General features: G+C 35.5%; 1 protein-coding gene across 1 annotated transcript in view; it reads right to left on the bottom strand.

The window, feature by feature from the left end:
- Positions 1-23,987, bottom strand: part of LOC132554811 (neurogenic locus Notch protein-like) — a 79,170-nt gene that overhangs the window by 28,788 nt on the left and 26,395 nt on the right. The window contains exons 4-6 of the mRNA XM_060219125.1: positions 23,326-23,460; positions 21,916-22,120; positions 18,177-18,310 (exon numbers count right to left, since the gene is read on the bottom strand). Of these exons, the coding sequence (XP_060075108.1) occupies positions 18,177-18,310; positions 21,916-22,120; positions 23,326-23,460 (474 nt within the window). The remainder of the gene's footprint in view (positions 1-18,176; positions 18,311-21,915; positions 22,121-23,325; positions 23,461-23,987) is intronic.

The raw sequence follows: 23,987 nt of genomic DNA, 5'->3' as shown, positions 1-23,987 counted from the left end.
AAAACAAGAGTTCACATGGTGTTTGAAAACTCAAATTGATGTGCAAAAAATAAACCACACACCACAGCAAATGTAATCACCATACATTATAACTATCCAGACTGTCAGCTCCCATCCAAACAAAATATTTGTCCGTCATAAGCCAGGTTTACAAATTTTTCACCTCCATCTGATATCATCTGACTTCAACATAGATCTTTCTGCTGGGTTATTCCCCTTCATTTCCCTAACATCATAAAGTTCATTTATCGATTATAAACAAGTTCACTTTTCATTCACACCAATTCAAAGTGACTAATTCCTGTGTACCTATAAAAGGGTTTTCAAAGCAAATATTCTATTTTCAAGAATTTTGAAGACAAAAAAACATTTGTGCTCCAGGTAAATGACCTAACAGTAATGTGAATCGGAGCAGAAGCTTGTCCACACTGGTATTCGTGTATAATGTAATGATGCCCAGATTTTCAAATTAGGTAAATCTTCAATTACCTATGTCCAAAATTACCAACCAATTTGACGTGTTATTTACCAGTAGGCCAGATTCAAAGGCTGGCCAATGAGGGATGACTGGTATACACACCGAGGAGTAGGGCGATAGCGACACAATTTGTTGTTCCATTAATTTTTATTTTGTTTGGATGTGCTGTTCTGGATTTGTGTGTCAAGTGTAAATACCTGTATAAACAAGATAGAAAACAGATGTATCCTGAGTTACGACCCCTGACCCCTTATCAGTGATCTAGTGCTGCATCAGTAAACAGCCAGTACAGTTTCAGCGGCTGGTCTAGGGTGTAACTTACACTGGACCCCTCCAAACATTTAACAGGTCCTACTGTTTTATAGGCAGAAAATACAAGCCAGCAAATTTTTACCCATTGCCAAATCTGGCTCTAATCAGTAAACCAAATTACTTAACTTAGAATTCAAAACGTTCTGTATTAATCATTTAAGTAAACAAAGAAATTCACTTCTGCAAAAAGTTTTTTTTAATGATTTGATGAAGTTAGAATCAATTTTCTCAAGATCTGTCAGGATACAGAATGCATGTTTATAAATGTGACAATTCTCACCCATTATGTCAGTTGTCTCCCCTTACATAATTACAGCACAAAGGGCCTGGGAGTCTGGTGACATTAAATATTGAATGTTTTATTACTGCTAATCATGTACAACAGATTTGACTTCCCACTTTCCCATTGGCTCGGTGTAAAGGTCTCCCATTCCCCTTGCAAAACCATATCATCCCATTTAAACAGCCTCCAGAAACAACTCTCCACCATTGCTAGATTGCTAACGTCACATGATCAGGGTTTCAGTAATTTTACTCAATTTACATTAAATTTGTCACAATCAACGTCAGAATAGTTGACAGATGTTGTGTTAGTGGTTCACATAGGTACGGTAGGGTAAATATGTGTAGAGTTAGCAGTGCTAGAACTCGCCCTGGGAACTTCACAGATGACAGGGGCCCTAAGGGTCCGCTTCCCTCCCCATGGCACGACACAATGTTTAACAATCTACACAATTCTACGCCTATACAGAATTTCAAGTGTTCAAAGTAGAGTGTCAGGCAGGACCATCTACATTCCTAACTTTTCCAATGGGTTTTATCCGGAGGACAATGCATCACACTGACTTAGGGTAGGTTTGTGACCACACTAAGTCATCGTGAGGATGTCACTGTATAGACCAGCTTAGCACTACATCACCGTCTTCAAGGGGAGGATAGCACACTCATCACAAAACACTATATCAACACTATATCAGAGGAAGACAACTTTATCATATTCAAGTTGCTGATCAAATAAAAAATACTTGCAATGAACTTGTCCTTTGAATTAAGTATTAGGGTCAATTCCATTCACTTGAAAGGTCAAATTACATATACCATGAAATGTACATAAAAATGTTAAAAATGAAATATTTTGTTGTGTCTAAAAAAAGACAGCACCTTTGTGTAAGCAGAATCTGTTTGAATCGATGGATTAAAAGTAGTGACCCAATCTGTTACCTATTCATCCTATTCCAATGTCGCCCGATGTTGGCACAAACTCACCAACATTAAAACACTTGACATGACTTTTGCATTACACAAACATAGACCATTATGTGATCGCCGGTTTCACCTGGCTATTATCTACATGATAACCGGGCAGGAGAAAGGTAAGGTAATATGAAAAAATTGATCGTTACATTCTGTATTTTCTATTTTCAATGTCAGGCACAGATTTCAATAATTCTCAATCGTTATACTTTGAGACAATATTTAAATTACAAGTTAATTTTCAACAGACATCAATAATGTATGTTGACATAAACGGTTATTTAAATGTCTGAAAAATTCTACTAAAAAAAATCAAAAGATGTTGTGGGTATTAAAAACAACTTCTTCTTATTTTTAATTATAATTTTTTAAAAATATGTATCAGAAGAAATATGGTATTTTAGCCATTTTTATTGAACACAATATAAACTTGATACAAACACCATTTCTTGAAAGATTATCAAAAGTCAATTATAAAAGAAATTTTAAAAACAATTAAGTAGACATTTTACAGTGTTTACAAATTATGTATATAATTTGTAAAGTTTCTTCATGCCTTCAGAATGACCAGTCCTTGACCAGCTGGACATGAGCTAGACCACAGGAATGAGACAGGACAAAGGTTGTCTATATCACTCTTACAACAACAAAGGAAATCTGAAGTCTACATGTCACCTGCAGTAGAATATATGGGCACTTACCAGGACTATTTAAGGGGCTATGCATGTTTGTTTATTCTTGGTAATGTACTGCTCATACCGTACAGAACAATAGTGAATTAGTGGCACCCCAACATGGAGGTACCCTGGGGGCACTCATACATCTAGATACACATTAATCTTTCCATCAGATTTAAACCACTTCCCCATAATACCTATCATGAAGTTTTTAAATCTTTGAGTGTAGTGTATTAGTGTTCAGCATGATTCTGAACAATAGACAAGTAAATAATGATAAGTCATGCCTGAGGAGTAGAAATCGTTCTGTCAAGAGTAGGAATCGTTCTGTCAAGAGTAGGAATCGTTCTGTAGTGCAAGAGCTATACCTAAAGATAATAGCACGCGTTGACAAAACAAGATCTTCTTGGTGTTTATAGTGAGGATATTTGGTAATGTTTTCATACAAGCTCTCTAAATGAGATCTCAGTAATGCTAATCTATCCAATTCTCGGGTACACCACGACGTAAGACGTAAGAACAACTGGATAGGCACAGGTTTTACCCATAAGGACACATAATTTCATCCAAGTCATACCTACCACTGATACAGAAGTTAAAGAAACAATCTTTCTCAAATAAGACAGCAAATCATTTTTTTCCATGTCAATGATTTCCACTTCTAAATTTACTGATGAATTTATTTAAAAAAAAATTTTTTTTAATTTTTTAATTTTCTATTTCAACCTTTGAAAAAATATATAAAATGAAATCATACTGAAGCCTGAGGGTTTGAAAAATTCACCCTTGTATGGGCCCCTAGCTTAATCTGTCTGTATTGTACAGTAAGGCACTCGAAGAAATTACATACCAGTGAAATAATATTAGGCATTTATGGGTACTCAGGTAGTGAAAGCTGTACACTGTTAGTGTGATAGGTACCCGCCAATCTCAGCCACATATCTATACCCCTACTAAGCCGATTATTAGAATGAGACAGGACCACAGAGAGGCCAGTCAAACAGTTTCAGAGTCCACAAAGAGTCCCTTTTAGTATTGTCAAACCCTCATTGTTTGGTCCACTTATGCTACAGGGACAATGAGGAGCCATGCACTGAGACCAGGTCAGAATTTGTGAATTTTGTGGTATCCCTAATGAGGATGGAAATCAGGCATTTAATTCTGCCCCTGCTCCAATAACTTTTACTTTTTGACCCTTGAGAAAATAAGCTCAGGACTTACCACAAACATATGATCAACACGTGGATGAAGTGTAAAGAGTGTGAGATAGTATCTGAAGTTTTGTCATACGTACACCCTACACACATACAGAAACAAGGACATTCACTCCCACTTTACAGAAAGCTAATGGGTCCTTCATGATAACAGGAAATTTTAATTTCTTGAAACAAAAATTGTAAATTTAAACTATGTTTAAAGTGTCACATGATGAATGGTTAAAAATTTTTGCCAATCATGATGTCAGGACTGTATTACACAACACTGAGTCATTATAACTTATCCATTACAGGCTTCTGTAACCACAACCATAAAATACCACTCAGTGAATTTCAAAACGAAACTAGACTTCTTTTTTTTCTATCAAAATCATGTGCTGAAAACTTTCAATTCTTAAAAAGTCTTAACCCTATTGTTGTATATATCCTATTGCTGAAGTGAATCTCCAATCTGCATCAACAGTACAACAGTCCTACCAAACAGTGTAACCCTAGAAAGTCATGGACACAAGATTGATCGTGGAAAAGAAATGCAATCACACGAAAAACTGTCGGTTTGACCTTAATTTTCTCTGAAATCTCGACTTTTCAAGTCTCCTTATCAGGGAAACTATTACCTTTTACCAATTACAGGAGAAATGTTCATTAAGTGTTATCAGAATCCTGTGACTGAAGATAACTAAGGGTATATAAACACTTTACAGTCCCCTCCCGACACTGAGGGCCTACTCTAAAAGCTGACCTGTTATTTAAAATGACAACCTTTTTCAATTCCTCCTTATACCAACTTAGCGTCTGTGTTTTACACTAAAATGTCTTTCTTGTGATCAACATTTGCTTTCATGATTTTCTTGTAAAATGAAATAAAAAATATATATATACATAAATCTAAATAACTTATTTCCATCTGAAGTAAAATTACATCATATTTTTCAGAAGTTAAGTAAATTGAAAGAGTAGAAGCTCAGAATATTTCACACTTGTCCTAGTTCTAGGGGACTTTTAACTATACTGATTTTGTATTTTGTATAGTCAACCTTTAGCCTCTTCATAAACATATAGGCCAGCACTCCACAAAACACTTGTAGCCCATACCTCTAATGACGCCCATTTCCTCAATTGCAGGGAACTACTCAACTTTCACATAGGAATTTACTAATTTTAGAAAATCTAACTCAAGTATCTCAAACATAAAGCAGTCCAAAAAATAAATTAGTTCAACCTCTTAACAGATCTGTTTTAATGAAACGTAAACCTTTTTTGAAAATATTCTTATGAAACAGTGTTATTTTTTATATATAAAAAAAAACCCCAGAGTTTTCCCTTTTTTACCTAATACAATGTTAACGAACAAAAGTTTTTTGCCAAAGTCCATCTATCGGTCAGTGTTCCTCCTGCAGGTGCTTGTGTATATAGGAACAACAGTAAGTGGTCAGTTCCTAATGTCATTACCAAACTAACATGCTGCAGGCTTGACACCTTTATGGACTTTTTCATACCTGTAATTTATTTTATATGTCAATACTGTACAGGTGTAAGTGATTTTGGCTGTAAAACGGGAATAGGGCTGGAGTAAAGGCATCTCCCTGTCACTGCTACAACGACCATTCTGTGATCACAAAACAATAAAATCTAGATCTACAAACCCATGGTCATCAGTCATTATAGATTTATAGGGCAGTAACACTATTAAAACAACTGACCAAATCAACAATTTCTACCTTATATAGATATATGTAAATAACCGACCTCGACAAATACAGCTTGATTCCTTGATATGCCCAGATTAACAAAATTAAAAAATTACTTCTTAAAATGTCCTCCCAATTTGAAAAAACTGCATCCACCAGAAATTATGAAGTCCTTGAAATTCATCATTGAATACATTATTGTCTAGTTTTGTAAAATTCCATGATATCTCTCCAAACTCTCGTTTAGTTTTCTCTTTTTTTGTGTAGTACTTTTCCATATTTACACCTGCATCCTATTCTGTGTAAATATTTTTTTCATGAATAATTTCAATACTTTAGTAGAATAACATTGAAATGTCATTCTGCACACAACAAATGTTGATGTTTGTGCTTTTTTACTAAAAACATGACAATTATCAGCCTTATTTTGACAGGGAAATTATAATTAGGTATGAACTTGTAAACTGATGACTGTTTACCGATTTCAGGGACGTATATTATACGTCCCTACCGATTTATCCCACATGTAGATATGATAGAGAACTTGACTTTTTTTTTATAAAGTTCAATACAGCAACACGTATCTGTTTTATTGCAGATTTGATCGTGTCACTTGAAGCAACAACAATGTTTTTATCTGATGATTAAATCTAGGTGAAAAGGAAGGGGAACACCATTAACTGGTGCACCCTGATATTTTTATTCCCACCAAAGAAATGCTGATGTGACTGTGTGACTCCTGTGAGGTGGCCACAGATTATATAAGTGTAGCTTGATGACCTGTTACAGTTCCAACACCCTAGCTTTCCCACACCCAGCAATAATCGCAGCAAATGCATTGGCAGCTTCCAACTTCCACAAATCAGATAATCTTATTTCTTATTTGGTTTCAAATCTGCAATTGTACATCTAGAAACTAGTTTTGTGTAAGCTTATATTCATGCATTGTACAAATTTACATTTTCACTAAATGAAGATATTCAGTTAATAAATTCTTTTTAAATGGTAAATCTATTAAAACTTAAAAGGTAGATATGGCCCGTTTTTGTCTGGTTAGTGTAAGCTGCATTCCTCTGACTTTTTCAATTAGCTATGGTAGCTGTTCATAAGATGGGGACAATTAGCCTTTCTCTGCCATAGAGCTCCCAAAGTTAAACCATTCCCATGTACTTCTGGACCCCAGGGACCTATTTAGGGTTTACAAGTGCTTTTCCTTACAAGAAGAAAAACAAGTGTGAGGAAACTAAATGGGGTTCGGGGACACATTACAGGATGAAAGTAAGCTCCTTCAAACTAAAGGTACCCAAGGGAAACTAAAAAAAACTTATATGTCAAAGTCTTCAGTCAACAATCTAAGGCACCTGTTTACTGAGATGTTTGTTACCAATATTACAAGTTAGTAATAGGGACCATTGAGCAGGAATGTTATCACTTTCATCCAAGAGATCAGAAAAACCGTAGGCACCTGTTTCTGTGCTCCAATACTGTTAATGTGTGGCCTTAATTGGTACATAATGATGAAATGATAAACCTGTGTGACAGACTTTGAACCTGATATGGCGGGGAGATGAAGACTAATTCTGACTGTCCCTGATGACTACTGTGACCAATGCTGATATGGCGGGAGGTGAAGACCTATTTTGACCACCCTGATGGCTGCTGACCACAGCTGATGCAGCTGCAGAGTCCTAAGGGAAGGCCTTGTCTAGTTAGGATTTGATGGTGATGTTTATTACTGTGTATTTACACAGGCGCCCTGGCCCCTGGGAATCCCCTGGGAACCAGACCTTTAGTGCTGCCCCCCAGTGGGAAGCCACACTCTTGATGTCATCAGCTCCCTCCATACATATCCCTAAACTGTTCCGTATGTTGCCTGTCCTTATCACTGATCCCAGTCACAAGGGTGAGACTAGTTACTGAAGAAGACATATACCACATGCCTCCTGTAAACTAGTATACCCAATGTATACAGTATAAATGAAAAGAAATCTGATTCACTTGAAGTAATTTACAGGCAAATTATTGAGTATGTGATCTATTAGTACTGCATTAGGTTCCCAATTTAGTGAAATTTTCATCAAATCAAATTCAGGTACTCATTATATAAGCAATTTTCCATTCCATTAATTTCAACCTTATTTTGTAATTGATGTGGGAAAGCCTGAGTGGAGACCAAAAGGAAAGTAAAATTGTTGGTTATCAGTTTTAAACTAAACTGAATCTGCATTATTTATCTAAATGCCCCCTTTTTATGAACAATAATATCCTTAATCTTTTCATCTAGTGTGAAAAAAAAAATGTTGATTTGATTTTTAAGAAAATATTTTCCTTGATAAGATATAACCAATAAAAACGTTTTCCCAGAATTACATGAAAAATATTTAAAAAATTTATTTGAAATTGGTAATTAAAAAAAGCTTAGGTGAATATTATCAATATAAAGTATTAGGTATGTGAAAGTTGTCAACATAAATGTGTTGTCAGTTCCTGACTGGTAAACCCCACTAGCCCATCCTGTCACCCTACATTCTCACTGATAAACTCTAATCTTCACAAACAACTACACAAGCAACGAGAATTAGTTTCTTTCCTTTTATCATTTAATGAAAATGTGTTACATTGACAATTTAGAACACAAAGAGATTCCAACCTTGTGCCACTCCTTAACCAAATGGAGACGTCAAATTCTGTAAAAACTTAACTCGGACCCAAGGGATTTACACCATTCTACCCAAACATTTGACAATTTCTAACTCAATCTTACAATAAATATGAAGTGATCTGGCCCCTGGGGTGTGGGGACAGTTCAATAATATTGATTAGTTTTGTCCACAGAGTGAAGGGACTCACACCCCTAGTTAGAGCTAATCTTGACATCAATGTTGACAGTGACTGCAGTCATGACAGCTTTAATAGAGTGGGACTAACAGCTTGGATTTCTCACCTAACTGTAAAGTTTGGCCCTAATTAATTTACTCACCTGTATTGCTCACCTGTGAAAGGTCTCTAGCTACAGGGTGCTACTGGACCAGTAAAATAATTACCCAATGAACTCTTAACTCAGACAAGATAGACCAAATTCTATTCTTCATTTGGAAGCATGTTTGTCATCAAACTACCACATACTTACAGAATGTCGGGTTTCATACCAAGGGCATGTGGATATAGGAACACATATAATTTCTATGTTAAATTTCCATCTAGACAATGGTTAAATTACAAAATCATGCTCAAATTTTCTCAGTTTGAGAAGAATGTAAAATAATTTCATTTCGTTAAATAGAACATGTCTATCCTAAGCAGACCCCAAACTATTTAGGGTCAGGTAGTAAGTTAAATTTGACAAGTTTATTACAGGTAACCATTGTGAACAGATATTTACATAATTACACCTGTCCCTCAATTGTTTAGATAGTATCGTACCAGCCAATTAGTGAAATTATAGAATAATTGTATGTGTCATTTTAAAGAAAATACATAATAAGATAATATGGAAAGAAAAAATTTGAAATATGGTTTCTGAATGTATGTAATGTTGTCTTGTAACCAGACGGGTGTTATGAAGGTCGAGAACATGATCACTGATAGGAAACACTTTTGTGTTCCACATGTAATACATCTAAAGAGAAGAGGTCATATCAACTGTTTTTCCTAGGTTTACCTGTAAATTATGGCTGTAAGATGAAACGTGTGGGAATGTAACTTAGTTCCTGATGTTTGACAGAACTACAATAGGCCCATGTTGTTATATTATTTTCATGGTTTCAAATTTGTCTCATATGAAACTGATATTTTATTTTTTGGAAGACTTGAATGTAAAGAATTACATGTACTTTAATATATATAAAAGAGAACTACATAAAAAAACCCATTTACTAAATTCCATTTGTTACTTTCTTTCTAAAACAAATTTATGTAAGTTTTTAGAAAAAAAACAACAACTATGCTCTTATAAAATTACTGGCCAATCTTTTACAGGAAAAAAAAAAGAATATCTTTATATTCATGACAAAACTTTTTAAAAAATCTCTGTCTTACAATGTAAAATTGACACATCAGTCCTTTTTCTTTCTGAATTTTATTTATTTTTTTTAGTGTGTGAAAATTACATTGGACTGACAATATTTTGTTTCATATACCCCAAAGTAGTAAATTTTAAAATGAGACATCAAGATAAAATTCTACAGCCTTGGTGAAAAAGCAGTCATGCCTGGATATTAACTTCCACATGGATATTTATCAATCAATTCCCTGGTTCTTTCTTAAATCACATAAACAGACATGTTAGTTTGACTAAATTTTGTCAAAAAATCTCAACTCATAGAAAACAAGATTCTCAGTGGATTTTACAATAAATGAATTACAAAACTTGTAGATCTCACAGCTTCTTCTTTAAAAAGTCAAATATATTTCTCAGCCTATCTTGTATTATTCATTTCACAAACAAATATCTGTACTTATTGAAGATAAACTTACCAAACACATATAATACAAGGAGAAACCTCACAACTTCAGAGCATTTATGTGCTCGCAATTTCTTCATTTTGAGGCAGTGGTTCTAACTTCCCATAGTGTTTTGCACCCAAAAGCAGAGATTTGCAGTGTTGAGGAATTGATTTTGTAGATGATGAAGTAATCCAGAGTGAATTTAAGAGAATCCCGGTTTAGAACATGACACATCAACATAAGGCACAGTTAGGGTGGAAAAATCACTGTTACACTCTATACATCCACAGAGTACCAAAATTACAGGTACCTAAACAGGTAGTCTTCCTAACACAGGTGTCCCTCATACTTAACACCACTGAGAATAAACATGTACAGTTACACAGTAAACATGTACACTGTGGGATAGACACTGGGCACTGTCAACTAAAGTCAGCTCCACTGTTGACACACAACACTCATGTTTTCAGCTCTAACTTAGTAGTGGTTATGAGTAGGTCCTAAGTTAGACACACATTGACTGCTCTACACTTTCCTCACACGGCTGGCTGGCTAGGCTGTGATCACATGGTTTGGGACAGGGCAAGTCGGCCATTCACATGCAGATGATGCCTACAATGGCTGGCAGCGCAGACCCAGTGGGGCGTGAGAAAGCTGACTGGCTGTATTGGCTTCTACAGGGCTATAAACCCAGGGCCGTGAGACCATACACACCAAGTTCACTTAAAGGGGCACCCCTTACCAGTGGTCAGTGAACATTTACCTGGCACTAACGAGCTATGCTCAGGTGTCGCAGAGTGTGGACACAGGTCTAATTAATGACACAGAGTAGTGATACGAGTTGATGTAATTAAAGATCGGTGTGGACTGAGAGTAAGATGGGTGTTGGGTGGCCGAGTGATACAGGAATTTAGGAGGCCATTGTTTATACGTTCCTCTCAGGAAGTGCCAGGGTATCACTGCTGCTCACATACACCATCACTAGGCCCATAATTTGATAACATCCTTTTGAGGTCGGGATGTTTATTGTCACAGGATACAGACAATTCTGTTGGCCATCATTGTCACTTCTAACAAATACCAATGTCTAGTCTGTAATTACACATAACCAGACAAGCATCAGATGAAGGACAATCTGATTGGCTGCCAGCATTTATTTGATGATATTCAATGATCTATCAGAATTCTAATACACTACATCTATATTTCCTCTTGTTTGTAGAAGTAGCAAATTGAATGCTGTAAATCCTGTCTAAATTAAATAAGTTTGATCAAACCAAAGATTGACATGATTATTTCTATCCCTGAAGCTTTTCCAGACTGGATACACTTGTTTCCTTCAATTAGCAAAATAAGCATCATTTGTATATGGGTTTATAACAACACTGACTGTTTTTATGTGTGACAATTGTTTGTGTACTGAACAACATCAAAGAGGAAATTGTTCAGGTAACTTATTTACAACAACTTTCAACAGTTGATGTCTGCAGATAATCTGTTTGCACAGTCAATTTTAGCATTGACTTGGTGAAGATTGGAGAACATTATCTCCGGAAGTCTGTTATCCATTTAGACGGGTAATGGCCCCTGTATGTGTATACACCATTGTGTCCCAACAGGTAAAATACAGGTAATAAAGACTCCATCACTTGGTACATACATTGACAGGGGCATTGGTAGCCATGGTGACTGGCCATTGTAGGATGACCATCACACTACCTGGACAACAGGTAATCACTATGGGCGTAGACGACTTCAACCAAAACTGACCCTGTCGCAAGGTCACAGGTTAAATAGTGTGTAGACGACTTCCTCAGTAAAACTGTGCTCATTAAATTAGTAAGATAACTAGGCACTTGGTAATAGTTACACCCTTCCAAATTTTACAAAGGTACTTATCCAATAAACTATTTCTACCAAATTCTTCTTTTACTAACTAGGTCTATGTAATAATATGTTCCTAATTGCTCCTGACTCATGGTCTCTACAGTTTTCTTTATCAGGTCAACTACCTTCTCTACAGCATCTCATGACACCCCTCTCTATAGTGTCTTCTAGCACATCTCTCTACAAACTAAACAAAAGTCTTTACAGAGTCTCCTTGCATCTCTCTAGTATTTCCTTGCACCCTTGTACTGACTCCTAGTATCCCTCTCTACTGTGTCTGCAAATAGCTTTCTCTACTACAGTGTCTACTAGCCCCTTCTCTTGAATGATTCCTAGCATCCCTCTCTACAGTGTGTCCTAGCATCCCACTCTGCAAATTCTCATAGCATCCATTTCTCTCTACATTGTCTCTCCTAGCTTTTCACTCTAGAGCATCCCCTGTTCAATCTCTACTGGGTATCTCTCTTCAATCTCCTACCTTTCTCTGCAGTATCTCTACTGCATCTTTTACTGGTTGTATCACAAGAAATCCTATTCTATTGACATTAAAAACCTGTAGAAAATGTGATGAGAAAGCATCTCTACCGTTTTTTCCAATGTCCCTTTAGTCATACCTTGTTCCTCAGTATTCTTTAACCTTTCCACAGTACTCCACCTTCCCTAAAGGGTTACATGCATCCATATCCATTTTTTAAAATCAGATTACAAAAATCACTTTCTCATATTTCAGAGATGTACTGTTTGTTATCTCGCTGAAAACTTGAGAAAGTTGCTGGCGTTTGGTAGCGACTGTAAATGACATAACGATGACATTATTTTGTAATGACTAACATGTTTTCTGTATTAAATAACAAGCAATGCGACTATTGGTGTGTGTGATGTGATTTGAAGCCCTTGGTAAGATGACATTGGAGCACTGAGCTATAATTAAACCAGGCTGTTTTTATCTTATGCATATTCCCTCTCAACACCACCACTTAATTACAACAGGTAATAGGCAATTGTGTGTATCAGGTATTATCGAAACATGTGCACCACTGCATTTTACAGTGTTGGCCCATCTCCTTCCAACCCCTCACTGGCGATGAGTCCCTGTCTCTACACACGCTCTATAATGTTGCCTAATGATGCGTGTGAAGATCAAATCAAGATATTGATTTCTTCCTCTCGTCTACCTCTCTAGATGATAAGCAGCTAGTTATTGTATCCTTCTCCTAAACAAACCTAATCACACAATAATTCCAACAAAGCCGTGGATAAAAGCCAGACTTGACAGTCATCGGGCCAGGTAATGTAGAGAACTCTCCTGTCAAACATCAATACAGACTTAACGCTGCCTTTCTCTCTCCGCAAGCTTCTGTTTGCAAGTCACTGCGGCACTCATTTCGCCTCATCATTGACAGGCACAACACAACGCAACAAAGGCATTAATTGATCATCATTAAATAAATTTATGGTCGTACTTTAAGTAGATGTTTTAATCCAAATGATGAGTGTGTGCGAGATGGAGAAACTAAAGCTCTTCAACAATGAGTTAGTTTTGTATGGAGACACAGGTGAGTGGGACGGAATACAATAAGAAAACCTGACAAGAATTCATTAGAAATCCGTAAATAAAACAGATGACTACTACATCTGTAACTTACACCTGATTGTCTGCCTCCACAATTGAATTTTTTCCTTGTCCCTTATTATACACATCAATGTACACACGTATTTTAGTTTTTCTAGGATCTCTAGCAGAGACCAGTGTCAAATAAGGAAATTAGATTTAGTTTCTAGGTGATGTCATTGTTTACAAGAGAAATACTCACAGGAGTTAAGCTTTCCTAGTTTTAACTCATTTGTTTGAAAAAATAAAATTTACTTAGTCAGATTTCGATGAAATCAGACAAAGCCCTAAATACACTACAAATTTATATTCATTTTTTCCCCAATATTATCCTTTCTGTTTTTCTATAATAAACCATAAACGGCAAGGCTGAAACATGTCCTGGTTTTCATTTCTACACAGAAACTCTCCTTTATCTCAACATTGATTAAATTTAAAATCTCTTTTGATATTTAAGTGAATTTCTTTCAAACCAATGTAGACTGACACAGTGTAACAGTCCCACATACTTTCCCCTTTATTAATCTGTTATAGACCTCCATTTCCCTGTGTATACAAGAGTTTGAATCATCCTTGTTCAGATTTCAAAAATAATTTATAATCAATATTTGTGCGTGACCTATGTACAGGTAAGGTACAATTTCCATTGAAGCCATTCTCTACACAGGTAACAATAAAACAGCTAACAAATAAACAGGTAAGTGTTGTGGACAATAACTACACAGTTTGGTCACCTGGGCCTCATGTTTGATCTCCGGCTTCAGCAACTCAAATCTCATTCTGTTTCCTATCAATGTCACTGTTTGAACAGATTTGAACACCCGAACTGAGCATGGGATGTCATTTTCCTTTTTAATTTTTCAACAGTGTTTTATGATGTTTCCCCGGCAACAGATGTAGTTTTTCAGGTGAATAAAGATGAATTTAGTTTGTAAAGCCAGAGAGGAATACCTGGATAAAGGACTGATGTTGGCTGTCATACGTAGTCTAATTTGACAGGTAGAGCGACACAAGGACCAGCCTTATTGATATCATATTGGATGTATTGATTGAAAGTTTCTATACAAATGATCAAAGCACCTTATTCACAGAGGCCCAATGAGGAGCAAGGGCTTGAACTATTAACACCATACTGAAAATACACAAAATTGCATCCTCACACCCTCTTCTCGTCCATGTCCCTCAACAAAAAGACTTTACTATCATAATCTTAATCAATAAAAACTGCATTTTTAGGACTAAGTACAATATTTTAAAAAAGGAATCCCTACTATTCTTGAGCCTTTGAAGTGACCCCTGCGGGGTGACACTTAAAGCCCTATTCCACCTATCGAAATGTACAGAATACAATGTAATTTTAGATAACATTTTAATAAAGCAGAGGGTTGGACTGGTATCTGGGTTGACACTATGTTATTACAAGACAAAAATTGACTTTTAAACAATCCAAAAATGAGCCAAAAAGAGACTTGCCAGCCATAGCTGAACTACCCTGGGAACAAATATCAAATAGCTTATATCACGATTCTCCTAGCCAACAAATGCTCTGTGTTGTACTGTATGTATCTCTCCTAGGTCACCTGTCCTGTATGTATCTCTCCTAGGGACTAACGCAGGAGTTCTATACATTTTTATCCCATATTGACAATCATTTTTTTTTATCAAAGAACCTTGTTATATCAGACAGCTTCAATCCAATAGAAATATTTCAAAGAACCAGCTGTATTTATTTTAAATCAAAACAAACATAGAAATATAAAGATTCGTATTCGTATTTCTTTCATTCGTAGGCTTGATAATGAGACTAGTAACTATACCTGGCATATATACTACATATGTAATAACAGAATTAAGAGGATAGATAGGGTGTCATGACAAGAGTGACGTCTCTTTTTTCATAGAATAGGTATGGCACTGCTGACTTGGAATAGGATCAAAGAAATTTCATGAATGTCCACATGTTGGTACATAGTACAAACACATTTGATATTGTTTCTGTTTCATATGTGCTGTATGAAATTTATAAATATTTTTCGATACAAAATTGGAAACTTGCTCTATAGATCTTGCATAAGATGGACACATGGCTATATCACATAAAGTATTATTAAGTTCCTAAACCTGATGTAAAATTTTGGTCTGAAAAGTTGAACAGAAGGCCATAATAGTGTATATGGAGGAATAGTGGTTAAAGTCAATAGCATGTATGGAGTGACAACGTGGTGCACAGATTATATTCTATTCTATTATTGCAACAGCAGTAACAACCTGGAAACCATGAAAGACAGCAAGCACTGTGTGAATCAAACTTTCTCTTTAAGAGTATGACATGACATAAAAACAAGGAGGTATAGATCTTCTGTTTTCAAAATCTACTGCATATCAGCAAAATATGTATTTATGAAATGATATATCATATAAGCCAGACACTAGATATTTGCCCCAGTATATGTATATTTGTGATATAACTAAATCCTACGACTATTGAAAGTATCATTCTGTGTATAACATTAGGGCGAAAACTGTGTTCCACTTAGGGCTACTTATACCACCCATGAGGGCCTTTCTCTACTCTACAAATTAGTCAGCTTGTACCGGAAAACTCTTCCATACCTTGTTCGTGTCACGTACAAGTGCATTACATACCGTTAGCACCTAATATGGTCACCCTCTCATGGGCAGCCTAATCCCTTGCAGTTAGGGTTGGCATGTAAATGGAGACCTGACATTTAAGGACAGCCCCTAAAATGATCTTAACTTAATATTCTCTAATATTTAACAGACCAAAATTACAGCATCACAAATGACCAGCAGACAATGTTGACCAACTTCATGTATAAGATGTTTTCTGATAAAAATTATCATAATTATAAAGTATCATGACCTCAGCAAAGGGTTTCTAGTTGAACCTCGCCAACTCAAATGAAAATAAATGAATTAAAAAAATAGCATCACAGAGAAGAACAGTCTTTCCAATGTTAAAGTTGAAATGTCCATCTAAAGTATCACTGAGAACGTTCTTATTCCTGTTAGTAAAGCACAATATGGTTTAAACAAATTGGTCACAACCTGACAGAGGACACGCAGAACATTACAAAGGGCAGTAACTCTTAAAAAAATGCAAATAAAATCAAAATCATATGCATATGAAAAAGAAACTTTAGCACAAATAGGTTTAATCAAAGTCCTATAAAACAGAAGGTTTGAAAACATTTCCTCTGAGTGTTACACTGTTAGGATGATCATGACCAACAACATCTAATAACATAAATAAAAAAAACACTTCCTGACACGTCTATGAATTTTGATAAGAAATTTTGAAAAGAAATATTACCAATATTGATTTGATATTAGGATTTGTTGATAAAGTTAACACTTGTTGCTGAGAGAAGTACTGGGTAAGTATGTTTGACCGTGTTACATGTTATTCTATGTGGGGTTAACAGTAATACCTTTTGCCTTTCACTCCCTAATCAGAGGTGAAAATTTATTGGTTCAAATACCATACCACCTTAAGACTCCTTCAACACTTCCATCTCGGAAAGCAAGGATATTTATTTAAACTATTAGCTTTTTCCGCCCAATCGTTGTTTACTAAAAAAGTTTTAACTCATATAAAAGGGTGAAAAATTTGGGATAAGTATGGTAAGCCCTTTTGCCACGTCATTCTGTGGGATTCAGATACAAGGGGACAGCGTATGAGGTACATGACTGGTGATCTCATTCACCCACATACAGCACCAACAAAACATGCCAACAATGCCATGTAAATCAGTGAGAACGTAGCCAATCCACAACTTGTACAAACACTCTAAATGTCCTTTTTATACCCCATAATTGAGAAATTATTTACAGCTGAACCTGTTCAGTTGTGGAGGTAATGAAGGTAAACAGGTGTTGTAAACAGAAGGGAACACGGCCTTACATTACTAAACTTCTTCTATTGTCACCATTTGTATGTATCACACCGCCAAAATTGGTGAACTTATGCTAAGTAAATACTGACACTTTATGTAATTAGCACCCACAGATAATGCAAAATGATTTCTTCAATACGAAAAATGGCTTCTATTGGATAAATGTGGACATGGTAATCTTTTGAAGTTGTCTGCGTCATTCTTGTTGACAGTTAGCGGGACCTGTACCCTGCTCCCGGAATTATGTAAACGTTTTGTGTGTGGGGACAATAGCACCGTATAACAGTAGGGGATAATGTCATTGTTAGATCTCCCTAACTGTTACCTTCCTCCAGTGACATTGTCCAAGCTTGGCTCTATTGTACTAAACACTATTCAATTGAATAGAATAGCTGTAAAGTCTTGTACTGTAACAGTACCCAAGTATTGGAGACCACAATATTTATAATGTCTCTTCTACTGACCGCAACAAAAATATTCATCATTAATAGGATGTGAAAGAAAGTTGAAACTCTTCTTACAAAAGCACATCTTCCCATACCTCCACTTTCACATGGTAAATGATATCTCTCCACTCTCAGATGGTAAATAATATCCCTCCACCCTCAGATGGTAAATAATATCTTTCCACATTTGCAATTAACAAATCCCTCCATCCTTGGATGGTGTAGGTGTATGTACTTACCTGTGCGACACAGACACTGGTAGGTGTAATCACTGGTGGCCAAGCAGGTGCCCTCATTCTCACATGGACTTGGGGTACAAGGGATGAACAGACTCTCACAGTGCTTCCCAGTGTACTTAATAGGGCAGTTACAGCTACAACAAACAGGGCTGATATTAAATTGGTGAAAGACAATGGTTTGAAATAAAAATCTTAATTTGTAAAACATTTGAAATTTAATTTAGCAATTTAATCTGCTTCTGAAATTATTAGAATTAACTTTTGCTTTTTTCTGTAGTACTAAAACAGTATCTGTATGGTTACATATTTATTATCAATAAGCCCATGCCTAGTGATAACCTAATAAACTAATGATATTTCATTGTTTTCTTTACACTGTGAGCTTACTGTAGGATGGGCGCAGTATGTTTGTAGATTTTCATCCTAACAACTAAAAGTCACAATGGATATCATCTCTTTGTGGATATCATTTTAATATTTTTACATAAATTGTATCATGCCATTCTCTATCATGTTACAGGTGAAAACAACCGGTACCAACTGTGGATGGAGCAGATTAGCTGTCAATATTTGTTATAGGATCCTATCCAGTATACGTTTATATACCTGGGTAAATTTGATCAAAAAAGTATTGTAGGTGTTAAGCATGATTCAATACGCTTTACAATCGTTACATCATAGTCTATTGTCACCATATGTTATGCAAGATTTGATTCTCTAAATTTAGCATCAGAAAGATAAACCTTTATCTGATATCCATACATGTAGAAATGTAATTCTAGATCAGTACCGGATGTGTATTTTTTTTACATAGGTATATGATAGTATACATCCTGTTGGGATTGTAAGGTATATTTTCCTAAGTATAATATGAGATTTTAACAATAATTATCCAGTGTGTGATGTGTAATTTGTTGCCATTTCCTCACAAACTTTAATTAGGGATGTATGCTACTTTGCTGTGCATACATTTCCTGTTTAAAAAGTTCCACAACCAGAACCCATTATAGTAGGTTTTTTTATTTTTCACCTGTGAAAGTTATTAATGACAAACTTGTTAAAAAAGAAAACAAATTAATTTCATTATTTACCCCTGGCAATTTTGATTTGAAACAATATGGGAGACAACTCTTTATATAATACTGTTAGGTAACATATATCATTTTATTGATATAAACATCTACAACCACTACACTACTTGTCTATCATAAGTAGTTATATATTTATAGGTATACAGCCTACAGGTGCTCTACCTGACAGTCTGACAGGTGATGATTTAATTACAAAGCTATGACATAACAGCTACACAGTACTGTTAACATTACCACTATGTAGACAGGAACTCCACATTAATCCTAGATAAGTCCTATCACGATTGTGAACAGATGGACAGTTATACACTGTACTGGACTTTACAAATAGTGGCACAATGACCAATGGTAAAAATAACCATTACATCTTCATGGTTGACAGTACTTGTTTTGTGATGGTAAGGTGTATTATCAATATATCAATATCACTGTCTGGAGTTGTGTTTGCTGATTTATGACCTCCAGACCTCCCAATTTATTGTCCTCTTCCTATCCCTGTTAGTAAGAGTTTTCTAAATTCTAACTGTAGTCATAGACTTTTATTTGACATATAAAAGTGATAAGACAGTGACTTAAATGTAGAAAAAGTCTTTTATCATTTTTATAATTTTGAATTTTAAAACAAGTAATGAATAAACAATAGCTTTAAAGGCTTATTTAAGGTCTCAGTAATTCCAAAAATACATTGATTTATTTTATCAAATGACATAAAGTGAACATTAGCAAATTTTTGTTTATATAGCTTCAGCAACACATTTCAAAATGTACAAACCATGTAATAAATCATTGTTCTACTGTTTTGTCTAAGTATTTCACAAAGTAATTCCTACCTTGGCTAAAAACCAATCAATCTCACCTGGCCTGACGCCACAGATTACATCACCCTAGGGGCCCTCACCCATCACCCAATAACTTACTCACTTTTTATCAGAGCAAAACGGATTGATGACAAAACCTAATATTTATTCTGTTAAGGAGACAAGCAAGCTGATCTGTATTGTATTGGACAAAAGGCGTGTTTGTTAACTAATCATGATGTTAATTATTGATACACGTTTGGCCTGTGATATGAAAGACCAATTAAGTTTGCGTCGCTGGTAATAGAGAAATCACACGACACCCAATCAATAATAAGATCAGACTGTCACAGGAAGTCAAGACTGCATTACAGGATACAGACACCGGCCCATACACCATGCAGGAAGCCGGTCGGCGTCTGTAGACCGGAGAAATGTGGCCACTCCGGTGTCCTCAGCAGCAAAGTTTAGGCGAGTTGTGAATGGATGTTCACAAAAATGGAGCAAACTTTCGTAAAAATGTTCACTATATCACCGCAGAGACATATGGTATCATTAATAAAGATAAGTGTACATACACTGACTTGAGAGTGTCTCCAAACTAATAATAGATATCAGATTAACACAACAAAAAATCTGTTGTTTAGTAGTTTCCTTACTATTATATTACAAATGAAATAAACAGGATAATGACATGTCTTTAACAACATAATAACAAAGCCTCACTTTGCATATTAGGAAAAGCATTGCTACTATGACTAAGTACCTTGAAAGTATAAGAGACAATCCCCTAAACTAATGTTGTCACAAACACTTAAAAATTATACAAAAGGGGTAGGACACTACCCAAATCTTCTACCTGGGTTGACACTTCAATATATATGATGAAGTGTTAGGGGTATTGATCGAATCGGGAGCGTATTGATTTATTACAAATCACCTTCAGTCACGCAAAGTTATAGAGCTGCGAGACCGTGTAGCAAGATATCAAAATAATTACAGGTACTTTAAAAAAATTTTTCTACCCAGGCCACAAATCAATTCAGTGTGACTAAATGCTCCATTATGGTTTGAACAGGTCGGAGGATTGACCCCGAAATAAATTTCCTACAAGGGGGAAGGAACAATGCCAAGGGTTATATGACCAAAGTGATTGTGTAAAATTTCAATATGAATCTGATGGCCCAATCCATTATAGAGAAAACCTCTAGTTTGTAGAGGCTGGTGAATTGTAAATGGTGATTGGATCAGGAAAATGTAATACAAAAAACTAGAGAGGGATGGCCTGTATTTAGCTAAGCAAGGCAGGTTATTGACCAGGGAAATATCTAATATCATTATTCATGCGCCTCACTTTCAATCATTACTGTTAACTGAAAAATTTTTATACCACCACTACTTGTGGTGGATTTAGTACTAAAACACACACATACTTGCTATTATGAATACATGAAAATTGTAAGTGGTATTTTTATAATGGCTGGGGTAGGGTAGCAATAGGTTTATTTGTTTATTTCAAGACTGAATTATGGAAACAGTATGGTGAAGATCCTGTGAAAATAACGACCATGCATGGGTGGGTGGGGGTGGGGGGTGGGGGGGCACTCAAAAGTTACTTTTAAAAGGCGATCAGACACCACCAAACAAAACATGACAACAGCAACTTCAGCAGGGAAGGATATAAACACGTTTTAAGCATAGACATAATTGACAGTGTTTTATTTGTGTAAGGCAGATATTATGTAATCACTGAGTAATAAGGATGTTGTGACATTTCATGTTGGGGTACAGTTCTACTTTTTGTAGATGCTAACATGTGACTGATATATGTGATGGAGAGAAGATCTGTACCTATATCCTCCGTAAGTGTTGTCACATTTCCCACCGTGGAGACACATTCCTGGGTTTTTGGCACACTCATCCATATCAACAAGACACCCCGGTCCAGTAAAACCAATCGGACAATTGCACCGGTAGCCATCTTCAAGGGCATGGCATGTCCCTCCATTGCGACATGGCTGTGATGCACAGTGATCTGTTAACTCACAATACTTCCCTGTAACAAAGGAAACATAAATGAAATACAATCTATCACTATACCGCTGATACTTTCTCCACTTCTGTTGAATATCAACAAAATTGAGTTTTCTTCATTACAATTTCAATATCATTATCATTATTATTGCAATCTTAACAGCCCGTCAACATAAAAAAAGGTCACTTGGGCCGTCAACTGGTGATCCAAAAGGAAATCACATCAAACAAACTAAAAAGTATAAAGACAAATGCCAAAAATCTTAAATGGTGAAATTATCAAACAAGATTGAAATGATGAGCATAGTCTATAATATAGACCAACATCTTTCAGATAACCTAGAATTTTATAAATTTCAAGTTTAAAAAACGGTCTTTATACTTGTACCATTTTGATAAAAAAAAAAAAAATCGAATAAAGAGACAGTCAATGCAGTCTGTGCAATAACTGAACAAAAACATTGACAAACAAATTAATATTTTGCAAATATGTTCCAAGATGACTTTTAACAGGACTTATCTACACAGAAGAGATACATACAAGAGAAGGCCCTGAGCATGTATTTTCATATCTGCTATTTACTTTAACAGTTAACAAGATCGTACTGTTCAGTTGTTTTAGTATTTTTATATTATTCGAGTATTTAACTTTTACCAGTTGCTATCTGTGACTTACTGACAGAGCCAATTAAAATGCGAAGGAGTAGAAAAAATAATCACATGTATTGACTACACGAAGCTTGTCAGAGTTATCTCCCTTTGTCTGTATGGTCTAGAAGATGGTAAACACGTCAATGATACCATATTTAACTCTTGACACACATTTGATAAAAACCAAATCAAGAACTGTAAGCTGAAAAGTGTTTGACTGTGTTGCCTATGTAACACTGTAACGATGCCTTCCTCTATTGCCTGTGTTAATACTACAGCGATGCCTAACTCTACTCCTGGTGTTAATACTTCAATGTTACCATCCTCTATTACCTGTTATAATAATACAATGATGCCTTAATCTATTGCTAGTGTTACTACAACAATGATGCCTAAATCTATTGCTAGTGTTATTACATCAATGATGTCTACCTCTATTGCTAGTGTTACTACAACAATGATGCCTAAATCTATTGCTAGTGTTACTACAACAATGATGCCTAAATCTATTGCTAGTGTTACTACTACAATGATGCCTACCTCTATTGCTAGTGTTACTACTACAATGATGCCTACCTCTATTTCCTATGACACAGTGACACACAAATTCTGTAAGGCTGTTGACAAGTTCACACGTTCCACCATTCTGACAAGGATGACTGTAGCATGCACTCTCTGGATCCTCAAACTCACACAGAGATCCAGAAAACCCTGCAATATAATGATAATACATTAATACTCCTAGTATCATGCTTGGTTAAGTACTGTTTAATGTTTTCTTTTGCTCTCAGACTTCATGGCGTACACTGATCTGGCAAACTTTAATTGAGAAAGAGTTACAAAGCATACATTTATTTCCTGCTCTTTAATGGCAAAAACATGACATTGGTAAAATAATCAACTCTGGTTTTAACAAGGAATCTTCAACTTTCCATTTGGTGATATAAACCTATTTTACAAATTAGAGCTTGCCATACACATCATGAATGCTGAAGTGTTGCTCATTCTGTGAACATCCACAAAAACCTCAAAAACTATTAAATGATTGGCAGTCACTGTCATATTCAGATGGCATACATATGAGTCATAAATGCCACTTTTAGGTTGGTAATACTTATAAATCATCACAAATTCTTTAAATCAAATTATTTCCTATAGCAATTTATGTTATTCTACAATGTAACTTAATATTCTACATAAACCTTACTTTATTTTAACTGTTAATAGCCATATTTCAT

This window comes from Ylistrum balloti, unplaced genomic scaffold, assembly GCF_031769215.1.
Source record: "Ylistrum balloti isolate Yb309-2 unplaced genomic scaffold, AGI_CSIRO_Ybal_v1 Utg370444, whole genome shotgun sequence".
NCBI classification, from domain to species: Eukaryota; Metazoa; Mollusca; class Bivalvia; order Pectinida; family Pectinidae; genus Ylistrum; species Ylistrum balloti.
Note: the sequence above shows the minus strand (reverse complement) of the source record. Positions and strands in the feature narration are given on the sequence as shown.